General features: G+C 37.7%; 1 protein-coding gene across 5 annotated transcripts in view; it reads right to left on the bottom strand.

Annotated features, from left to right (window-relative positions):
- Positions 1 to 24,678, bottom strand: part of CFAP47 (cilia and flagella associated protein 47) — a 663,944-nt gene that overhangs the window by 89,646 nt on the left and 549,620 nt on the right. For 4 of the 5 annotated variants that reach the window (XM_075590256.1, XM_075590258.1, XM_075590257.1 and 1 more), the window contains 2 exons: positions 20,879 to 21,035; positions 13,762 to 13,857 (listed from right to left, as the gene is read on the bottom strand). In XM_075590256.1, the coding sequence (XP_075446371.1) occupies positions 13,762 to 13,857; positions 20,879 to 21,035 (253 nt within the window). Of the gene's footprint in view, positions 1 to 13,761; positions 13,858 to 20,878; positions 21,036 to 24,678 lie in introns of those variants that run through there. The other variant, XM_075590260.1, reaches the window with a different exon arrangement.

The raw sequence follows: 24,678 nt of genomic DNA, 5'->3' as shown, positions 1-24,678 counted from the left end.
TCAAGGTCCCTACACTCCTATTTGCTCACTTCGATTTGCAGATGAAGGACTCCTAATAGTTCCCAGAATCTCCTTAACTTCCTTTGTGGCCCAAGCTTTTAGTCACACTGCTCCCACTCTTTGGAACAATCTGCCTCGTACAATTCGAGAGGCCCCCTGTCTGGAAATCTATAAAACAGGCTCAAGACCTACCTGTTTACCTAGGCATTTAATTAATGAACTACAACCTGTTCAGCTTTTAATAGCTACTGTACCGTCCCATCCTGTATTATATCTTTCCTTGTGTTTGGTTATGTTTATAACCTTAAATGTTTTCTTCTTTTTCCTTTTTTTGTAACTGTGAAGTGCTTTGAGTCCCATTGGAAGAAAATTAGTATGTAAATAAAGTTATTATTATTATTACTTCCAAACTTATAAATAAGCCCCTTTAGAGAGAATCTTCAAATCAACATTCCCAAATATTTTGTAACTTATGATTCACAAGAACTTTTGCAAAGTGAACTGGTTGCACAACTTACAAAAACTGTATACATGTACAGTATTTAGAGAATGTGCTAGCTAATCCAGATAAATGTTGGAAACCTAATTCATAACACACATTGCAATACATTTACAGACATTACACATTGACGAAATCAAACAATGCCTACAAACTAAGATTAATCAGTGCAGCTTCACCATATCTGACCCGAATACCAGCACATCTATAAAACAAAGTGAAAAATATAGTGTACCGCATACCAGATTGTGATTATAAATTAATAAATTAGTGAATAAATCAAATTATTATAACACTATATAGTGTAAACAAACACTCAATATTGGTGAATATAAATACAAGTAGACAGATAGTGACTTGAGTGTCTATACTGACATAAGTGAAGTGATAGGATACAAATGTAACCTTAAATACAGGAAGTCTGCAGCTAGTCTGAAATGATGGCTCAGTATCTAGGTTCTAATATGGGAGAAAAAAAGACACAATTCATAAACTATACAACAAAATGTAAGTGCTAAATTGCGAACGGGTAAGTATTGCACATACAAAATATCAGTATCATTCAGGCATTACATGTCAGGTACATGTTAACCCTTTTAGGAACGTCTCTGGAAATCAGCTTTTTCTAGAATTTATTTAAATGACACATAAGCGAATTTATATTCATGTGGCATTCACAAAGCATTGCTAATCTTCCATAAATTAAGTGTTTTGGATAGCGTGACATTATGGGTTACTTAACAATCTATAAGCAGTGCAACACAAGTAGAGCATTTAGCCCACACTCCGTTTTATTGCATGTTGTTCATGGTAATCATTAGTAAATAAATGTTTCAAAGCCTAATGCTACACAGAATACACAGAATACAAAGTTCCACTTGGCAATATATATTAGATTGGCAACCCTAGATACATTTAATAGCTTTACAAAAGTGAGGCTATAAGCCAGTACTAGATAAAAGTAAAACAAATGTTTCTGACTACACAGTACACATTGTTTTTGTTAGGGGTTAGTTAAGTGGAGAAGAAGAAGCAGGCACACGGTCTTAATCAGCAGTGAAAAGGGTTTAATGTGCCAAGAAATCCAAAGTTTTGGCAGTAATACTGCCTACACCTTGAGAAAGGCAGTATTACTGCCGAAACGTTGGATTTCTTGGCACATTAAACCCTTTTCACTGCTGATTAAGACCGTGTGCCTGCTTTTTCTTCTCTACTGGACCATTTTGAGGACTTCAGGAGCTCCCCAGAACCAGCGCACCGGCAGCTAAGCACCCCACTATCACCTGAATGTCTGAGTGCGTGCACAACCCTCTTTCTATGGGTTAGTTAAGGGATCATCTCTAAAAAGAAATGGTGAAGAATTCTACAGGGATTTCATGTTTTCGGTGATTTTTAAAACATTCATTATGAGAGTCATACTTAATAAGCTTTATAAAAACTATTAAAATTAGATGAACTGTGATAGAGCATTTGATTGTGACATTATTAGACCTCAGTAATGGATATCAAGGCCAGATCTGCAGAGCTCCATTAAAACAGAGCTCATAACATGACATTACCTAAAAAAGTATTATTTTCCCTAAGGTTAACGCATATACAGTACACAAATCTAATTATATATTCAAGAGCCTTTGAATATCTCATTAGCAAAGGCTTAACAGGACATTATTTTATCACAATATAGTATCAGGTTTTCAAGGGGAAATACACTGGAAGAGTCTGCAGTGCAGATTTACCTGGGGTTGTTGCAGATAGCTAGACCGAGGGTTGGGCGATATACCGGTATTCAGTAATATCCCAATAACAAAATCTCCTAATAAGGGAGATTACCTGTTATCATGATATACGGGATGCCGGTGGTGAGAGGTGCAGTATTGAAGCTGCAGCTGTCTCTCGCTGCCTCTCTCTCTGCGAGTCCCACTCCCTTCCAGCTTCGAAAGGCTGACTCAGACAGAGGGCAAAAAGCTTCAGGCAGCATGGGGAGAGAGCATGTGAGAGCAGTTGCAACAGGGAAAGGTAGGAACTGCTCTCACTTTCCTTTTGTTAGGCCCTCAATCCCCCCCATCCTCTCTTTGGGGCAATTAACCCCTTCCCCGCCCTCCTCCTAGGACACTTAACCCCTTGCTCTCTCTCATGTCTGGTGCACTTAACCCTTTCCTTTCTCCCCCCGAGGCACTTAACCCCCTCCTTTCTCCCCCCTGGGGCACTTAATCTCCCCTGCCATGCCTGCACTTCACCATTTCTCACCTGCACTGCTTTCATCACCCTAACATCCTCCTCATCCCATGTATTTATTTATCAAATGTTTTACTAGGAAGTAATACATTGAGAGTTACCTCTCGTTTTCTAATATGTCCTGAGCACAGAGTTATAACAATACATATTTACATTAAATGAACAGAGGTTATACAGTCAATTCACAGACATTTCATGGACAGATAGAGTCATAAAATTGGGTACAGGGGATACAAGCGATGGTGAGTTTCAGAATGAAATAGAAAAGCTTTAACATAAGAGATGTGTGCAGAGGTACATTTAATGGAGACCGATTAGGGTGAAATATATCTTGGCTTTATTGAGCCTGTTCCTTTATCCAGGAAAATATACAAAAACAACAAACTAACAATTCCCTATCCCTTTGTAAGGGCTAACTTACTTCCCCAGACCCTATCTGCAGGACTGGAGGGATATTCCCATTACAAGCCTATCACCCCATAGTCTCAGGAGGTACCTTAAGCAGGTTGCCCTCCATGTCAGTCTCTGGCAGGTTCCTGTGTCCTCTGTGTCCAAGAAATGTACTGTAGGTATCAGGGTATCTTGATCTCAGCACACCTTGTGCTCAAGACAGTGTCTGTGTGCAGGCTTCTCTGATTTCCTGTGTCAGCCCAAATGTGAGCTAAGGAAATCCCTCTCCTGTTCCTCACATCAAACTTTTTACAGAGCTCCCATTAGTACATGTGGAAACTAGTTAATTGAGAGGCTGCAATTAACTATCTCTCTGCTGGATTTAGAGGCAGTGTCTCTCAAGCAGTGATAAGTCCCTATTACAATCACCAAATAGCTCACATCCTTTAGCTGCCCTACGGCTGTGCAAAAGGCTGTCTGCCTTTGGGGCGACACAGATGTACACTGAAGGGGTTCAGATTGAATACAGCTGTGGATTCAAAGTCCTTTGTCTTCCTGGCTCATTAATATTCCAGTGGGTAGTGTTCACGTTCCACATTGTACAAGCAAAAGCAGATGTTAACCCTTAGCATGCAAGTTCTGTGCAGAGGGGAGCAGCTCTTGGGGAACCCCATCGGGCATTCTCCTTTGGGGCAACACAGATGTACACTGAAGGGGTTCAGATTGAATCCCATTACTCTCATCCTTTATGAAAATTATAGAAATTAATTAAACCAGATTTTAAAAAATCTGTTTAATATATTTTTAACATTTTATTAATTAAATGTGTTTTTAAACGGAGGGAGTATCTCGGGTGAAAGTGATGGGATGAGGAGGATTTTAGGGTGATGGGAGCAGTGTAGGTGAAGAAAGGTACAGTGTAGACATGAAAAGGTTTTGGGAAAGAAGGGCCTTTTATGCTAGTAAATCTAAAGAAAATGTATTTAATTTGGGAACACATTTCATTTAGATGTACAAGAACATTTTCAGACTTTTATTTTAACAAGAAAAGGAAGGGCTCCGGCGCAACTGCGCATGACAAAAGTCCAGACTGCTTCCGGATGAATATGAAAAAAACTTTATTGGCGCATAACACACTTGGGCTACACCACGATCCCCCCCCCAACGCGTTTCACGATCTAGTGCAGCACTTCGTCTTGGAGTTTTATTTTAACAAATTTATCGCAATATATCATTGTGCTAATTTCTTAATATCGTTATCGTGAAAATGTTGATGTCACCCAACCCTAGCTGCAGCAAGGAGTCCAGATTCACAGTGCAATGCTCAGCAGAGAGATCAGGGAGGAGCAGGCAGAACGGGGTAGTCAGGCAGGAAACTGAGTGGTTGATTTAACACAGAGGTCAGAGCATGGAGCAAGCACCAGAGTAAGTAGACAAGCTGAAGTCGATGCCGGGTCTTTGAAATAACCAGCAGCAAGTCTAGAAGTTTCTAAGCAGCAGAGACCAAGACAACCTGCCTATAGCAAGGTTGTTGTGAAGCACTGGAAGACAGGGCTGGTGCCTTTTTTTGGCTGTGTGAAGTCAGGCGCTGTAGTCAGTATAGCTGTGTTCCAAGGACCTGAATAGAATTACATAGTCCTTGCATGCGGGTCCTTACAGTTAGCTTCCAATAAGTATATCTTAGCCTTTGTCCCGTCCAGAACCTGAAATAGGTGTATAATTAAATTTAAAAATAAAAGGAAAGGAGTGGGATAAAATGCTGTAAATAGCATTATGGTAGTGAAATCCTGCTTAACTATGGTGGTACATCTATCCAGATCCTTGAAAAGCCCTACAGTATTTCATGGTCTGGATGTGAGTAACACAACGTTTAGTTAAGACCTACTGTAACTAACATAATGTTAAGCACCTGTATTAACCTGAATAAACTTTAGTGGATATGATCTTTATGGGGGAATTAATCTTTTGCATATAATTATCATTAACAGGCATTATAAGTGGTTCAGCTTTACACAGTATAATCAATCAATTATTTAGTAAACTATAACGTAGGTGTTGGAAATGGTACAAAAAGTGTTGGATGCGTTTTTGTTTTTTTTGTACTATTGCTAATGTAATATATATTTGCTAATTGGGACAGGATACAGTAATGAGTTTCTTTGTTCTGGTTTCTGATCTTTGCATATGTATAGAACGATTATGGGGTGAAGCCAGAGAAAATATTAGTACATCAATCACCATTCCTATTCCCTCAAATGTGAACTGGCTTTAGTGAATCTTGCCCATTATGCCTGTAAAGTCTGCTACGCACATCATTACATGCATGATCAGCGCTATGTAAGAAAACATGAGTATTATTGCCAGAACACATATATTTGACTATGTGTAATACAATCTTGCTACTGTAGATACTAAAACGAGCAAATTATATATAGATTTACATCAAGATTATACGAAACCATTTTCAACATAGGTAACACCACTGCTTTAAACAGTACAGCTCAACCCCGTTATACTGCACCGACACACTTTATTCGAGCAAATACCCAGTATGTACCTGGCAGATACCTGGAATGCGCCGCTCCTCACCTCTGACAAGCCCCGTTGCGTTTGCCTTCCCAGCCTGGGTTCATGCCTGGCTGACGGGCGGCTGATCTGTTAAATGATAATGATTAGGATTTAATAGGCTGCAATGCTTCGCGTGTCTACCAGATGGCATAAATTCATGAATTGTAATGCAGTATATATATATACTGTGCAGTATTGCAGCCAGCGGGAATAAAATGCTTCAATCCCTGCCTGGAAAATACCTCAATGCACTCGGGCAGAAAACAGTCACAAACCTCAATACACCCGGGTATACCCAAATTCGTGGGACTAGCCGAGCTCGAATAAAGTGTGTTGCCAGTGTAGTGCGGATCCGCTTATAATGCATTTGAGCGTGGACCCCGAATGAAAAAAAAAAAAAAGGGTTTTTTTTGCACGCACATTGCACACACTCACTGCACACTGCATACATTCACAGCACACTGCACACACTCACAGCACACTGCACACACTCACAGCACACTGCACACACTCACAGCACACTGCACACACTCACAGTACACTGCACACAGCACACTGCACATACTCACAGCACACTGCACACACTCACAGCACACTGACACACACACACACACACACACAGTCTCACACAGTCATATACACACACACACACAGAGACACACTGTCTCTTTAAGGGAGCTTGCTCTCGCAAGACGAAGCAGAAGCAGGAAGCAGAGACAGGGAGAAGAGCTGCCAGATGCCGGGTAAGTGCTGTGTGCTGTTGCCGCTGCCCCATCGGGTCTGGGAACGCTGAGAGAGTTCTCAGCTTTCCCCCTGTGGCGGACACAGTACCACCAAAAAAAAATTACATTACTTTTTTCGGCAGCCATTTTTTTCCGCGACCCCGTTTATAACGCGGTGGTCGCGTTGGCCCCCGAGGACCGCGCTATAACGGGGTTAAGCTGTATATTAGCATACCCTTTTATTACATATTTAAATCTATTTCATTAATCTTGTTTTTAGAGAAAGTATACAACTGAACATTTTTAACAAAATGGAAATCAAATTGTCTTTGTTTCTGGTGTAATTTAATTTTTGACACAAGTTTTTTTATGACATTTCACAGATAGTTTTCATATATATATAGCCTGGCCTTCGGCTATTGCTACTTCTGGGCCTTTCCTCTGTCAGTCCTGTTACAACAGGCAGTGGAAAGGTTAATTCCTTCAGTTGGCCTGTTTGTGATTTTCAGCTCTGAGTATTGTAGCAATATTCAGGGGTGGGCCTCAGCAACCTTTTGAGCATGTTAATCCAAAGGGTGGATATAGGTTGGAACACCCGCTGATGTGTGTGAGCCAATTGGTATCCAGCTTTGAGTTGTAATGATTCAAAGTTAGAGACACTCCCTGAGGATATTCAAATTGAGACATGTTTCCTAAAATCAGTGAGTAGAAGAGAAGAGATTGAAGAGATAGGACAGAGAATTGTTCTCCCCCTCTTGCCCCACCTGGGTAAGGAGGGGGGGAAGTTAAGCTGCCATGAGCAGAATGGCAGAGAGCAAGATCAGGCCTATGATGTTCTGCTGTATGCGGTGTATGCTGCTCTGAATAAAGAACCACAGAAAGAAGCTGCTGTGTGTGTGTCACTGTTCCTGGTGTCTGGAGAATGGAGTGTCAGTGGGGGTCTCTCCTCTGGAGACCCCAGGGGATCCCTACTGGCTGGAGGCGCTGTGCATCCTGAGAACAAGAGCAAGTAACCTGTCCCACACCACACACCTCCTGTACCTGTCCTGGTTCTCCCCACAACACCGCGGAGCCCTCAGCCCTCCTGTTTGCCAGCAGGTCACAGCACCAAGACCGTGTACAGTAACCACAAGGAGTGTACACCTCAATCTCATGTCGGGTGGGATACCATAGAAGGATTACATATAATACTGTTTTTTATTCACTTTACAGTGAAGCTCTGATTTTTTTTGTATTAACAAATACCAACTTCGACTCTGATAAATGAGTACACACTGTCCTTCAACAGTACATTATTCTGACTGTGTTAATAGAGAAAAACATTCAGACACATGTACATAATGTGCTTATGATTTGTTTTTGTAATTGCACTAAACCTACAGTATGTAGAATAGTAGAAGTGTTAAGAGTGGGTGATTCGGATTTAGTCATTCAATCATCTTTCTGCTGGAACCTGATTATTTCATGATAACTGCTGTGACAAGGTCACTATTGGTGCATTGTACGCATTAATGTACAAGTAATACAGCCAGCTGATTGACAGCCTGACTAGAAATATTTTTCAGATATAGGAATTATTGAAAAGACAAGTTTGATAGTTAACACCCATCTCATTACTTGTGGCAGTAAAGTCGCTGCTGCTAGAGCATTTATTCTATCTTTCTATTTTGATGATAACACAGTGTCTGCCACTAATAATGCTCATTGATGTCCAAAGCACCCAAACATTTACCAGGACAAGCAGGGCAGACTAATGGACAGCAAAGGAATGATTAGTGAATGTTGTCGCAAATAACAGAAATCACGCAAAAAGATGAAATTTGGCTGCTGTGTACCCAATGTGACTTGCTAATGATATCCTTTTAAGATTTACATAAAATTGTGTTATCTTGGTCCACTGTATTGGCAGCTTTTTAACCATCATGTGATCAGAGCGTCTCTTAACCCGTAAAATGGAAGAGGAATCCTTCTCTTCCATTCTTCTGCATTACCGTACAAATCATGTCCTGCACTCCCCTAAAAATCGATCACTCTCCGGGCAGGACGTTGCCACTACTGACTACGTCTTGGAGCATCCAAATGGTTAATTGCTTACAATGTTCCAAAATGGGTGTTTTATGCGTATCTGATTGTCCTGCCAAAGTCCAACATTTCAAAGAGTTTTGCAGTACATATCGTGTACTTTTTTTGCTATTCTGCATAGCAGTATGGACTGCTTTTCTAAATTTAAGTAACAGCTGTTTTTACAGTAAATGCAGCATAAAGGGGCAATTCCATAAAGTAGCCAAAGAAACAAAAATTGTGTAAGAATGTGTGTGTGAGTGTGAGTGTGTGTGGTGTGAAAGAGATTAGCTCACATTATATTTACAACTGTGCCTGAAGTAACGCCCACATTCCTGGTATAAAGAAGTACCTGATTCTTATAGAGAGCTGTTTTAATCTAGTTTTAACCAGGTTTTAATAATCTATAAAATGATTGGTTTAAGAATTAAGGAGGGGTTATTATAATCTGCCTAGTAACCTATTTCAAACAAAGGAATTTAAAGTGCATATAAAGTCTGCTTGGGCCCTCCCCTAGCAGAGAGCCTCATTTGACTTTTGAATGTGTATGATCATACTTTGTGCTGTACTTTGCAATAAACTTCTCATTATCGTCGACCAGTGTTTGTGAGTTTGCAAACAATGACACATACACACATACATACATAATTTAAACATATATATATATTGTGACAGAGTCACTGACTCAGTAGGCTGTGACAGTGAATGGAGAGATGCTGCAGCCAGATCACTGAGTGTTAATCTCCTCAGACAGAGAAAGCACAGCTGCAGCCTAATTAAACAGGGGCTGAACTATCAGTGAAACAAGTGCTTTAAAAAGCAGGAAGTTGCTCACACAAGGTGAGCTTGTTTTTCCACAGGAAGGTGGAGAGAACTCTCCCGGCTTGGAAGCCGTAGCAGCTGTTGCTGCTCTGGTCCCCCAGTGCTGCGAGGAGCTAGGCTGCTGGGACCAGCTGGGACCCCAACCCAGGATAAAGATACAGATTGCTGCAAAGCTGGACACAGCCTGCTCCCTGGAACCGTGTTCCTGTTTGCTGTTGGAGCTGCAAAACAGATAAGACTTTATTCTTATTATGCTTATTGGTTATCGTTTGTGTAGCATGTTTTGGGCATGACCAGATTAGCTGGCTGTCCTGTTAGTAAGGGCTCAAGAAGTGAGTTAGTGTCCCTAACGGGACTAGGCTTTAATTTGCAAGAAAGTAGTTTCTTAAAGGGACAGTGCACCCGTACTTATTTTGGTTGTGGCTAATAAACCACTAGTGTTTAAAGTTTCCCATCGTGTCAAGCGTCTTACTGACCCCGCCGCAAGGCCGTCCTGCCACAATATATATATATATATATATATATATATATATATATATATATATATATATATATATATATATATATATATAGTGTTCGACAAACCTATACATTTGCACGCCCCAGGCGAGTGGATTTAACATCGTGGCGAGCTCCTATTGGCCAAAGCAGCACATGTGTGGTACTAGGTGGCGAGTAGATTTTTTTGTGATTTGTCGACCACTGTATATATATATATATATATATATATATATATATATATATATATATATATATATATATATATATATATATATATATGACATTTTATTTTTTTAATATTTCATTAATTTTCATATATTTGTGGTTCTACATGATTTCAATTCTTGGTCAGCTTTTCTTTTGTTTAGTTACAATTTAAGTTAATTGTATACCATAAATGTATAAAGATCCCTTTAATATAGGTTGATTGTTATATGTTTTATCATGTTCTCTTTTATATTTAGACCGAATTGTTGCATTTTTTATGGGTTAAAAAATCCTAATATGTTTTTTCCATTGGGTTCTATTGTGTTTGTTTTGTTTTAAGTGTATTTGCCTGGGCGGTAACTCAGACTTTCTAGGGTTAATCACCTTATTACTAAGGTTACAGAGGACTATTTAAGGGATGCCAACCCTTCATGGTCTCTTTCCCTGATGAAGTCATGTAATGGGCGACGAAACGTGTAGGGCTCTTTGTTCTGATGACATTTTTTTCGGGTGCACCCTCTCCCCTAGTCCCAATCGGAAGCCCATCCTTACCAGGTGACCTCGATCCCGGCCGGCGTCCCGTCTGATGGTTCCAGCGGCTGCTATTTGAGACTATTCTCAGACATGCGCAATTTTAATCGGCGTTTGTGAGTGTAATATTCTTTGGTATGGTCTGATTAAATGTTTTGTATTTTGATTTACACTATGGATCTTGCGCTCTCCATTTTTGTTTTATATATTGTCATGGTGGAAGTGGTTTATCCTGTGAGAAGCTGCCTGGATACTTCAGGGATATGCATTGTTCCTGTTTACCCTATCCAAAAAAAAATTTGTTTAGCAATCTTTGATTATTATCATATTTGTTATCACCTTTTTATTACTATTGTGTGATTTTTATTCCTATTGTGTGATTTGTATTCCTATCCTTAGTTTATTGGACACGTTTAGTTTCCATCCATTTATATGTTTATATGTGCTGTTTATGCCTCTCTCAAACTTTGTGAGATACATTTTTTGGAGTTTAGCTTCCAATCCTCCGTGTAATCCTACTGTCTCCTGCCATCTCTTCTTTCACAACCTCCATATCTAGTTTTTTCGATCTCATTTTAAAGATATAGAACTATTAACATTTTTATATTATTAGATTTAGGTGTACTATATTATGATTATATCCTGACTTTTATCACTTTAGTATTTTGGGGCTGTTTTCACAGTCTGTTTCAGTGATATATACAGTTAGGTCCGGAAATAATTGGACACTGATACAAGTTATGTTATTTCGGCTGTGTACCAAAATAAATTCAAGTTACAGTTAAATAATGAATATGGGCTTAAAGTGCAGTCAATCAGCTTTAATTTGAGGGTGTTCACATCCAAATTGGAGGAAGGGTTTAGGATTTACATCTCTTTAATATGTAGCCCCCTCTTTTTCAAGGGACCAAAAGTAATTGGACAATTGACTCAAAAGCTGTTTCATGGACAGGTGTGGGATATTCCTTTGTTATTTCATCATCAATTAAGCAGATAAAAGGTCTGGAGTTGATTCCAGGTTTGGCATTCAAATTTAGAAGCTGTTGCTGTGAACCCATAACATGCGGTCAAAGGAGCTCTCAATGCAAAGTGAAACAGGGCATCCTTAGGATGCAAAAAAAAAGAAAATCCATCAGAGAGATAGCAGGAAAATTAGGACTGGCCAAATCAACAGTTTGGTACATTCTGAGAAAAAAAGAACGCACTGGTGAGCTCTGCAACACAAAAGGGCCTGGACGTCCACGGAAGACAACAGTGGTGGATGATCGTAAGATCCTTTCCATGGTAAAGAAAAACCCCTTCACAACATCCAGCCATGTGAAGAACACTCTCCAGGAGGTAACAATATATACAAAAGGCCCCCAGCACACAAATGAGGAAAAGCAGACAAACTTGTCGAAAATAGAATCTAATGATATATTTGTGAATAAAGTAGCTACAAAATCAATCCCAGCACAGGCAAGGAGAGTACATCTCATAGAACAAGCAAACAATGAAGGGAGAGGAGGAAAAACAAAGGGAAACGTAACAAAAAAAACAACAAAAAAAGCACAGTACGCAAGAATAAATTGAGGTGATATAGGGGGGCAACGCTAACGTTTCGGAGCCCCTTTCTCAAGCCCGTTCCCACAGACTATAACAGCCCCACACTGAGGAGACCCATTAAGGTCAAAACAGTCTGTCTGTGGGTGGGTTTGCTGGCTACGCATCTTAACCCTGGCTGTGCTCAAAGCTGTGACCATGCAGCAAGCTTAAGCCTATAGGGAACCATGTTTTTGGTTTTGAAGCTAAAGGTGGCACTGTGTGCTCATTTGTATGTCATTTCCCAGAATCCTTTGCTGCAGTGGAAGTGCTGTGTGCTGGGTGATAATGGTGAAAGGCAGGGTTGCAGACCTGTCTAAGACATGCAAATGAGCATACAGTAATATTTCCATTTGAGATATATATATATATATATATATATATATATATATATATATATATATATATATATATATATATATATATAGCAACTGTAAATATTAATGTATGTTCATTTGCATGTATTATTGCAGTAATATTTACAGTTGCTATATGCTTTATTGTGGAGGGGTTTTGTCACTTTTTTTTTACCCGCCATAACCTTAATAATTGTGGTGTATATATATATATATATATATATATATATATATATATATATATATATATATATATATATATATATCTTAAAAGAAATTCAAATTGATGGATTTTATGCTGTAAGATAGAAACTTCAAATAGTTATTATTACAGTGCAATATGTATGTACATTTTCATTTTAACACCTGTTCTTTTAATACCCTCATGGGCCTACTGGGTCTGGTTTAGCTGATAACAGGGCCTATTAGATGTTTAGCTATTACAAACTTATTTTCTGTCTGGAGTTTATCTTCTCTTAGGAATTGTTCTTAACAGATGGGTAAACTAAGTGAAAGAAACAAACAAGGAAAACAATGTGCAAACAAAGCAATCTGGCTTTTCTTGGACATTGGTCCTGAAAACAAGCAGAACCAATAGGAGAAAAATCCTGAGTTTGGAAAACATCCAAAAACATATACTCATACCGGCAGAAATAATTAGCCCGGTGGAGGATGAAACATTAACTTTATGAAATGTAAACAATCATATTTAGTTAACTACTCTGGATTAGAATAATGAGTTAAGACAGTGTCTAAATTATGGGGGGACCTCTCCCATTCATTCTGAATATGGTGAGTAAGTGATTTAGGTAGTCTCTATTTACGGACCTCCCTAAAAATGGATGACCATAACTCTCAAAGACAACATAAATGTCAAAATATAGAGATGGCAATTGCTGCTTCACGAGATAGGGAACATATTATATACAGGACAGTATGGCAGGGTGATTGCTTTGTTTCTTTATATATAATTATTTGAAACTACTGTAACTCATTTCATATTATGATCATAGATCAAGTAAGAATACAAGTATGAAGGACCCGTTCATTTTTCTAGGCTATCAGACACCAAAAAGTGATGGAATCTACTTCTAAGTGACATTGTTCTAGAAAACCAACTTAATTTTTATTGCAAATTAACACACTTGTTTTTAAAACAAAGTGTCATTTGTTACTTGAACAAAAACAAAACATATGAAAATAAACGTTTTTCATAGACAAAGGACTGGTAGCAGCTTCTGTACTTATATTCACAACAATAGCATGACATAAATAGGAAAATAAGTACCTTGTGTTTGCTTGAGGGGCAGACAGAAAGCAGGCTCTTTATTGATGGAATGGCGCAGAACAGATGCACTAAGACGATGCATGGTCTGTTCCTGATCTGAAAATACATAAGAAAAAAGAAATGGAAAATCCTCTTATACTTCAATGTCAAATTCAAGGAAATAAATTCACTGATGGTTGAAATGTGATCAAAGGCCCTTTCTAATGAAAGTACTTCACGGATGAATGTTCTTCAAAGTATACTCTCAAATAGGAGGTGACAGCATCTCCCTTCCCTTTCTTTTCTCTTTGCATTTTTAATCACTATGCTTGTCATGCCTGAAATAATTTGAGGCTTTCACCTGAAAATTCTGCTAAATATTAGCACCATAAATTACTGCCCCATATATAATCAAAGAGTATGAAAAGAAAGCTCCTGCAATGTAAATTCATGCTATAGATGAAAAAATATTTTCCATCTTCTCTGATTTAGTAAGTGTGACTTTGACAATAACTTTTATGATTTCAGCAAGAATTTAGGGGGGGAAGGGGGTGGGGTGAAATGTTTGTTTTAAATTACTAATGAATTATTGTTTAAAATAAATAAATGTATTTTATTTTATTGATAATTAATGCAATAAAAGGCATTTGGGGGGTTATGCTCTAGAGTGTGTTATTGACGACTGGACACTAATGAACAGTAACTCCCATTGCCTGGGGAAATTAATCTTTGTTTTACAGAATAACATTAAAAAATCTTAAGCATCACGTAAAATAACAATAATGTTGATGTTTACAATTTCTGTTGTTTGAATGATTCAACTATATCTATCCATACAAATTAGCATGATGACCTCATCGCTTTAACTATAATAAAATGTTTAGATTTTGTCAATGAACATTAAAGAATAAATATTGCTGTACATTGTAAATAACTCTACAGCATTGCAAAGTAAATAATGGTGAGTTTGGTTTCGTAAATATATCCCCATGTGGTCCATGACACAAGCATGTAGATTAAAAAAAAATAGTTAAAGATTATATAAAGCATAGAGTTGAAGCAGAAAAAACTTGGAAGATGCTGAGAAACCTTGCAACAGTTTTTATAAGGAAATGAATACAAGGACACAAGCCAAGCAGAAGGGTGCAATCAATGTCCAATGCAATCACCTTTGAATTGTTAGTACAAAAACACATATAGGATTCTTTTTAGAGGGATATAAAAAACGGACATTAAGTCGATCCTACTTTTAAAATGCTCTTGAATGAACAATGCCTAATCCTTTCTCCACTCTTCGCTTCCATTTACCTTTCAGAAAGCTGACATAATGGTAACCGATATAATTTGCAAGGCATGCTAAAATCAATGTAAAGCAATGTTCACCAATTGGAGCATTGCTTTCAAACACTTTCATCCACTTGTCGGAAAATGCTTGCTAAATCACTGTTCATTACACAAAGATACTTATGAGTTTGACAACATACGGTACTGTAATAAACAGTGTAACGTTCTTTAAAAATGTTCTGTGACACTATTCAATGGAAAGATACAACCCAGGTAAAATCTCAAAGCTTTGAAGTTCAAAGCAGCAATACTACACCCCCCCCCCTTTTTTTTCTTCTTAATTTTATATGTAAAGCATGTGACAATGTATAATTTTTCATTCTTACCTAAGCTGGCAATCATTTGGTGCTCCTGTTAAAAAAATCTGTCAAAATACTGATCGTGTGACTAACATAATGGCTGCTTCTGTCAGTAACTCAGTAGCTTCAATGTATCCTTCTATTACTATGGTAACATTATTTATTGTTACAGTTTACAGCTCAATTTGCTGGGAAATTTGGCAACAAATATTATCCTAACCAGGATATTGTTGCAAAGAACTTGCATTGCTTGGGAGGTGGGATAAATCCTGCTAGAAAAATCAATGGATGCTTTAAAATTAATTAAAAATGGCATTAAAGCAGGGAACATTTTGACAAATCCTGTATTTAAAAAAAATAAAATCAGTTCTGTAGTATTAGATAATACTGTCTAACACTCCTAATGCCATTTTTAATGATTTTTTTAAATGTACTGATCATTCTGTGGTGATCCACAACCATTCAGCAAGTCATATCCATTTCCTCCTTTGAAAAAGGCTCACACAGACGTTTTTGAGCAACAAAGTATCACAAACAGATCTCTCGTTGTGTTCCAAAAAGCAGACTGTATATTACTCTGAAGGCTGTAACAATAATGTTAGTAATATAATGGTACATATCAGCTGCAGCATTTCACAGACTGCAGCACAAAGTTAGAAGGCAGCCATTCAGCTAGGCACACAATCAGGATTTTTACAGATTTATAACAGGAGCACCAAATGATTGCCATCTTAGGTAGAATATACAAATGCAGCGGCCGTTATCCGAACATTTCACAATTTGTATTTCTGGGCATACCCAGGTCGTGCCGCATGATTTCTTCAAATTTTCCCGCGTTAAGACGCGTGTTTACTAGTGTTTTTACTAGTTCCGGTGCGCATTCACGGCAGCGTTCATGGAAGAATAACGAGTGAATGCCGCGTGGAATACATCAGAGTTCACGAAAACGGCTCTGTGAAATGTTTGGATAACGGCCGCAGCATCTGTAGAATTATACATTACCACATACTTTACATATAAAAATAAGAAAATAAAAAAAGGGGGGGGGGAGTAGATTACTGCTTTCAGACTTGAATAATAAAAAAAATGCAGTAAGCATTATCTAATAGTAGAAAACTGATCTTTTCACATTTTGATCCTCATAAGGCTTGCACATCCGTATTTAAGATCATTTATTTCCCCTGCTGTTGCTTTTAAATTTTCTTAAGAAGTGTTACAAGTGCTGAAAAACAATTTGTAAAGATCAGTGTCTAACACATGGGTGGGAAACTCAAGTCTTCAAGGTCCTCCAACAGGTCAGGTTGTCAGGATATCCCTGCTTGAGCACAGGTGGCTCAATCCAACTGAGCCATTGATTGATTGGTTGTGCTCAAGCAGGGATATCCTGAAAATCTGACCTGTTGGTCGACCTTGAGGACAGGAGTTGCCCACCCCTGGTCTAACATATAGTTCACTCTTACTTTGTTTTAATACTTTCTGTTCATTCATACAATAAGTAGCTGTGATTCTTTGTTAATGTACAGTACTTCTGTGCAGATTCACTTTCTAGTGTTGACAGGACATGAAATATTATTATTTGACCAATATTTTTCAGATTGAGGAGTTAGACTTCATATTAAGCAGTCTGTCCAAAAAAATTAAGTTCTAGGCAATGTCTCATTCTCTATTTCTCTTTTAGATGTCTAATCCTCCATTTGTTCCACGCAAGGTATATAATCTTGCATTACATTAGCTGAATTGTACGAACACCCAAAACATACATGAGAATATAGTGCTTCAGGTGGCCTAGTTTACTAGTTTACTTGGAAAGATTGCTTTGGATTTATTTTTAATGTCTCCAGAAATGTAGTATCAAGGATACGCATAGAGATATGACCTCTATATTTCAAAATATATTGTACCATGTTCAAATGTGAAACTCAGTTGATAAAAAGCTTTTAAAAGTGATAATAAACCTCAACTAGACATTTAAAACCCTGCCACACAAATTCTCTAAATAATCCCAGTTCAGGTGGACAGATTTATTTAAAGACCTCTGAGCCGTACTTGTTTTCAGTTCTTAGATAATGCTAGCTTTTCTCCCAGAAGGATTTATGTATTTAAAAGACAATACGAGACTTGAGAAAAACTACTGTAGGTGTTGTTGCCATTATTCTTTTTACAGAAGCTGCAAATAATAAGCAGCTTATCCATGGTTATCATCTGGACAGTTTTGGAAATACTTTTATTACTATTGTATTGGGCACTAAATTGCTGTCAACTGGGTATTCATTTTCAAATATATACCTGTTGATATGCACAAAGCGAATATTACCCACTGAACTTAATATATCTTCTTCTAAGCTTTTATGTTTTTCTGAAAGCTTTGTTTTAGAGCACTATACAGAATATCTTTTTTTAAATACACCATACTGCAAATATACAGTATATACAAGCACTGTGGAGAGAGAAAGAGACAGAGACAGAGAGAGAGAGAGAGAGAGAGAGAGAGAGAGGCATTGCAACCAACGTTTTGGTCATAACCCTGAGGAAGGTCCCGTTACGGTGACCAAAACGTTGGTTGCAATGCCTCTCTTGTCTACAATTCAGACTTTGTTTTGGATTTAACCCTCAGTGTCCTGTCTCTTATTATCGGACATCCTTCTGGTATTATTATCGCTACATTATTTTTATGGGATTAGCATCTGTTTTTTGCTTGAGTTTTGTGTACATACTGCTTTCTTTATATATATGGGAAGTTTTTTGGTATATATCTTGAGGAGGGAATGAGTGAGCATGGCATGGGGTAATTGACGGAGGGAGAGGAGTGAGGGGATGAGTGAGGAAAAGAAGGAGTAAGAGTGAGACGTAGGGGAGAGAAATACATGCAAGGCGGGAAATTGAGAGGGGGTGAGACGGAAGCGAGAGAAATACATAGGAAGAGGGGAAGGTGAAAGAGATGGGGCTTGTGAGGTGTGAAATGGGGGGCGGCTCACAATACCGCCAACATGGGGGGGCCTGCTTAAAATGTTTGTCTTGGGCCCCACGATTTCTGTTGGCGGCCCTGATGAAAGGGTTATATCTTATACTCATTACATTGCTTTTAGACTATTCCAAAAAATAACCCAATGATAATCAGGGTCTGGATGTGAGTAAGTGCAGCTTTTCGAAGGCGCTAAATATTGTAGCCTTATTATCATGTTCTAACATTAACGGAGGTCTGAGGATATCCATCACTAGATAAACTGCTCATTACCACATGATTTGTATATTAGTAAGCCTAAAGTCCGTTCAAAATTATCGATCCATTATTGTTAAGGAAAATGCCAGGACATTGTTATGCTAAGCACCTTTGGGGATATGCGTTACATATATCGATACGTTAAATGTACATTAATGGAATGTTCAAAATTAGCGATCTTCTGATGATCTACACCTATGAGTGTAAATTTCTCATCTTTTTCCATTTTTTAGCATTAAAAAAAAACCAGCCACATTTTAGATTGGATAAACCTCCCTGGCTAATGGCAAATCTACATGCGCAAGCAGAACATGAATAGAATAGAGTCAAAGTACAGTTTTCTTTGCAATGATACAGTACACTTCTAATGCTTATATATTTCTTATATGTTATTCAACCACAGTATGTGCAGTATACAAATTAAGTATTTTATATATTAAAAAAAAATATTATTATTATGTGGCCCCTACTACTAATTAGAGTTGGTTTACCCAATGGTTTTTGTACCCATGTTGTCTTATTAACAAGTATGGGTGTTCTTTTTGTAGCATGAGTAATGTCTTAGCAGATGTTACTTAGAGAAAACTATTAGAGGAAAGTGAGAGTGAAAGCTTTGTAAAACCAGCCCTAGGACTTCCCGCTGGACAAATTAGTTCAGGGTAGTTTGGCACATTTATTTGCTGGAAGCTAAGAAGAAATTAAATTAAATTAAACTCCTTGGGTGAAAAGTTCATTCCTTGGTTTAACCCCCATTACTTCTCCCAGCTTAGCTAAAAAAAATAACGCCAGTAAGATACGAGAATGAAGTGTATAATCAAAAGATGTTAGGATTTGATGGGGTTGGATGGCAAAGCCTTTTTCTAGAGAAATTCTATTACACTGGATCTCGCTTAAAGTAAAACCTAACAAAACATAAGTATTATAGATCTCCCTTTACTGTCGAATGTAATTGAAGTCTCTATTGTGTCCTACAGTTTCTCACTCTGCAATTATTAGTTAAAGGCCATTAGATCCAGCTTGAACAAGATCGCTCCATTCAGAGGATTGATGTTAGTGGAAAGAAAAATGGAATAAAAGCTCAAAAGTAAGTAGCATAAACGTTATGCAAAAAAATGTGTGAAATAGAATATTACTACCAAAGGCAACGTTTATTTCCATATATTTTACTATCTTTGAACATAAAAACAAAAAAATATCCATAAAAAGGCTTTTGTGTGAGCCACACCCTCAAAGCACTCTTTAAAGCAGGCTATATTATTTGTAAGGTTTTATTGGAACGCGTTAAATATATATTTCCACTATATGAGCTATACAAAAACAATTAAAGTAACTATATTAATCTGAAAAGTACAATAGTAGCTAAAACACATTGGAGTACATTGCAAATCCTTTCAGCTTTTACATTTTCTGGAACAACATAAATTGTCCAATCCCAAAAAAAAAGCTCAATGTGAACAAAAAAATATATAGAAATAGGCAAGATTTGTGCTGTTTCAGAAAAAACAAAAAACAGGATTATTTATGAATGTCAGTATAATTCAGCCTCTGAGTTACTTATCGCAATCATTTTATTTAAGACTTGATTTTGCATAGCTTCCATATTGTACACTGTACATTATATCCAGCGTTGTAAGGGTACCTGTCCGTAAAGCAGTATTACACAGGTCATGCAGTCACATGTATAAAGTGAAACCCCCCCCCCAAAAAAACTATTTGGAGAAGTCCAAAATGTACAGCTGCTAACTCCCAATGCCAAATCATTATGTCCTTTAACCGCAGAGAGCCCATACTGCAGTGATGAGTTTTCGTTATTATTTCTTAGCTTTTTTTTCCATTGAGATAAATTCGATTTTGAGATGGGGAATTTATTAAGATATACATCATAGAGAAAATGAATCTGCATCCCTGTTTAATTATTTAATTATTTTCAGATACTACTAATTATAACCTTTCAGATACTACTGTCTATGTACGTTCTCCCCACCAATTAGATTGTAAGCTCCTCGGAGCAGAGACTCCTCTTCCGAAATGTTACTTTTATGTCTGAAGCACGTATTCCCATGATCTGTTATTTGTATTATTTGTTATTTATTGTCACATGTATTACTAATGTTAAGCGCTATGTACACTAATGGCGTTATATAAATAAATACATATATACATTCTTTTCATTGACATTTTAGGTTATATGTTAGTTGGGGCAACATGGTTAATTAAAATGAAAGCAATGCAATTCGGAAATCATTGCACTTAAACAAAGATAATAATACAGTACCGGTTAGTATCACATCTATGAGAACATGTTCATCTGTGGGATTTTTGAAGGAGACAATGATAGAGGATAAGTTGCCGCTGCTGGCACATATGCTTGCTGCTTCCATTGGTTTGGGTATGAGGCCCACTCCAGAAACATGGAATATCCATTGTTCCAGCTGTTAGAAAGATTGAGAATTCATATTAGTTTTTCACCACATAAATCATAATAATCAAATAGATTTAAAAGATACAAGAGATAGATACAAAAATGTGTTTATGCGTATGTTGTTGTTGAATGTAACATTGAAGGAGCATCACTGAAAAAATTACTTTTGGAAAAACCATTCTGTGCAGCCAAAGAAGTGTAACAAGTGTTGTATGGTGTGATCTGTGCCCGACCCATACTTCATTGACGGCCTGTTTTCAACTGTTTCTTAAAATAAGTCTGGTAGATTGATAATTACTGCAACTATAAACAAAGCTATTACTAATAAAGGATAGCATAAGCACTATTAAAACAGATGTTAATACATAGGAAACTATATAATCTTAACATTCCATTAAAACTAACTGTGTAACATCAAAGGCTAAACATTAAGGCATGATTTCTCCTGTAAAGAGCATTCAATAATTATAACACCTACAGTATCAGTGTTAATGATATGCAAATGAGGCAGTAGATAACACATTATTATGCAACAATAATGTGACATTGTCTATGCTAATGGGATGTGGAACGGCTATTGTTTTTGCATATAATTAGCTTTGAGCATGCGCCTGAACCTCATGGACGTCCATTCCTGTTTTAGGTAACGTCATGTTCTGAGCCCTGCTTCAACTGAGCCGTATGGATTTAGCTCCAAGTGTTTGTCTCACATAAAGGATACTTATTCCCAGCACTATCAGGGAAACAGACTTGTGAAATCTCACTTATGTATGTGGAAGACAGAAGACATTGTACAAAGCATCTACAGTACATGCTTCACAAAGGTTCACCCAAGCAAATGAGCTTGCCCCTTTTAACCTTTAAATCTTGTTTTAAAACAAGACGTTTACCAAACCTTCAGTCTTCTGCGTTAGAAGGTATTCACAGTCTGGCTTAAGGAAGTACAGAGCCATCAAACCCTTGGTGCGACAGTAAATTACACAGTAACCCCCAAATGTATCTAATTCATGATTCTTGTTATTAAAAGCTATGTAAGTGGTAAAATATTGTTTGAAAATCAAAACAGTACGTTATGCGTCAGTGCCTCCGAGAGAATTTTTTTTGACGGACAAGGGGGGAACAGAGTAGATTCACTAAATGGTCGAAGAACTTTTGTCCCTCCAGTCGTCATTCAACTGAATAATGTTTGCAGCAAGCAAACGTGTTACAGTAATTACTAATTGCTTAGTTAATGTAGTCAAAAGTGTATTAGTGGATGAGATTAGGCATTTGTGATTAACAAAGTACGTGTGTATGTTATTGTAAAAAACTGCATTTGTACATATAATAACTAATAATTTTGTTAAGCAAAATCTATTTACCATGTGTTACATTGAAAAGTTACCTAAATAGAACATGTTTTATCATTAAGCAGGATGTCATTTAATTACAGGTAATGTGCCCTGTCCATTTTTATTATTACGTATGTATTGCAATATAGAAGTAATCTTGGAAAAATGTGTCCTCTTGAAAATTAATTTGTAGTTAGTATTCTGTGGTTTTCTATATGAATTTTTATGTCTTCCTGGGAGCACCATTTCGCTCGGTTCATTAGTGGGATTGAAGTAATTGGATGTATTTACTGTATGCTTTTATTGTATTTGTAATGCATATTTTTTTTATTATTATGGCTAATGAATAGTCTGATGCTGCTTCTTCAGAGTTTTCTGATATGCACTCCCAAAATTTTTATTGAAGTGTTTCAATATTTTGCCAGTCTTTGTACGTGGTGACTATTATATTCACTAATTATGGGGTCATCAGGATGCAAGCAGAAGCCTCAGCAAGAAAACTCGGCATCTTGTATGTTTCTGGACACCACTTGCATTAACAAGGGAGAATATAGAGATAGGAGGATAATATTTTCAAGGGGTGTCTTGATATATGGTCTATGTACTGAGTGATAACATGTGCATATGAATTATAGTGGTACTGAGTATATTCAGTGAGGTCACGGATTGTCCTTGCTTATTTCAGTACGTTTACATAGTGCCCGAGTACTAACACATGAGTGCGTCAATTTGTTTTTTTCCTTTTGCTTATTACTGCTGATATTTATACTTATTGTGTCTTTGGTGTTTTAAAAAATCTATTTGTCTATTTTATGGTATGGTGTATTTTATTATTGTTCTAATAAAGTATATTGATATTTTTGTACATCTGAGAGATTTCTATTGACTTCCCCTTCCGTTTTGGGGTCAGTCTTCTTTTCTACATTCATTTTGATGTCTTCCTGGGAGCACCTTTCCTCTCTGTTCATTAGTGGGATTTAATTAATTAGATATATTAATGGTTTGGGACGTAGTGCATATTTTTTTCATTATTATTCTTGATAATTAAAGTAACAAAACATAAACATTATCAGCACTCTGTTTGTTATAGCCATCTGAAGATTATGTATCTAATCCTCCCTCAATAAATGGCCATTAAGAGTCCTTGAATGTACAGACATACTGTAGCAAAAAAGACTGTCTCCGGCCTCGGGGTAAGACATGGTCATGCGACTGTAGGGGCCTTGATGCCAGAGGATGTCCGAGCCAGAAGCATGGGCCCCAACAGCGAGACTGCAGCAGACACTGTCTCAGGAGCTATGGATTTTTGCTTTTTCGGCTGTAGCCCTCAGAGACAGCAAGTTATAGTTAACACTATCATGCATTTTACAGGAGAAAACATAACTTAATGCTGTTATTGTCCTTTGAACATACACAAATTGTGACATTTTAATTTGAAGGATTTTAGAATTGGTCTAAGAAGGACAATTATATTACCATTGTTCTGGACCAAGCACACCCTGAGAGATATGTAGGGACAGGCAGGTTAACTAAATCCCATATATCAAGAAAGGGAACCTTCTTGTTTAAGTTTTTATTTGGGGCAACAACATACAAATAAAAAGGGGAAAAAGTACTGAGGAAACACTGGGACATAAGAGTAATGGAGGGGAAGGGGAACGATGAGGTGTAACGTACGTGCTCACCACAAACCTGGACCGGACCGTGGGGCTGAGGTGGGGATAGGTATACACCGACCTTAGACCACAAAGCCGAATCTGGGTTGCAAATTCCGTGGTCAAACATAGCCGGGTCAGGACTGGAGAAGGCAGGATAATCAGTGGACAAGACACAAGAGGGGCCTAGTTGATCCAGCTGGATGCAAGGAACCAGAAGAGCACAGCAGCAAAAATGGGGACCAAACAGTTAAGTGCCGTTAAAAAAGGTGATTTTAATCCATGAGGGAAGTATACAGGAACATACAGGTGAGCCAAGTGATCCTCTAACGCGTTTCACGCTTGTGCAGCGCTTTGTAAAAGATCTGCACTACCACCTATATACTTACATGCAATCTATGACTATCTTGCTCTGGTTTAAACGGCATTTGATACTATATGAATGTCTATGCTGTTAGTGGTTTGAGCACTAGTGGGGCCTTTAGGTCTCTTGTTCATCATAATCAGTGGACAAGCCAGGGTCAGGATTAGAGAAGGCTGGGTAAACAATATCCATGCAAGGGTTCGGCAACAGGACGCTTGAGCAAAGGTGCTTCAATGTAGAAAGGAACAGGAACAGGAGATCCAGTGCTTCCGCACAAAACAGCACTCCCTAGCCAGGTACAGC

Source organism: Ascaphus truei, chromosome 3 (genome assembly GCF_040206685.1).
Source record: "Ascaphus truei isolate aAscTru1 chromosome 3, aAscTru1.hap1, whole genome shotgun sequence".
In the NCBI taxonomy this organism is placed as follows: Eukaryota; Metazoa; Chordata; class Amphibia; order Anura; family Ascaphidae; genus Ascaphus; species Ascaphus truei.
The sequence above is the reverse complement of the archived record's forward strand: the minus strand, read 5'-3'. Positions and strand labels throughout refer to the sequence as shown.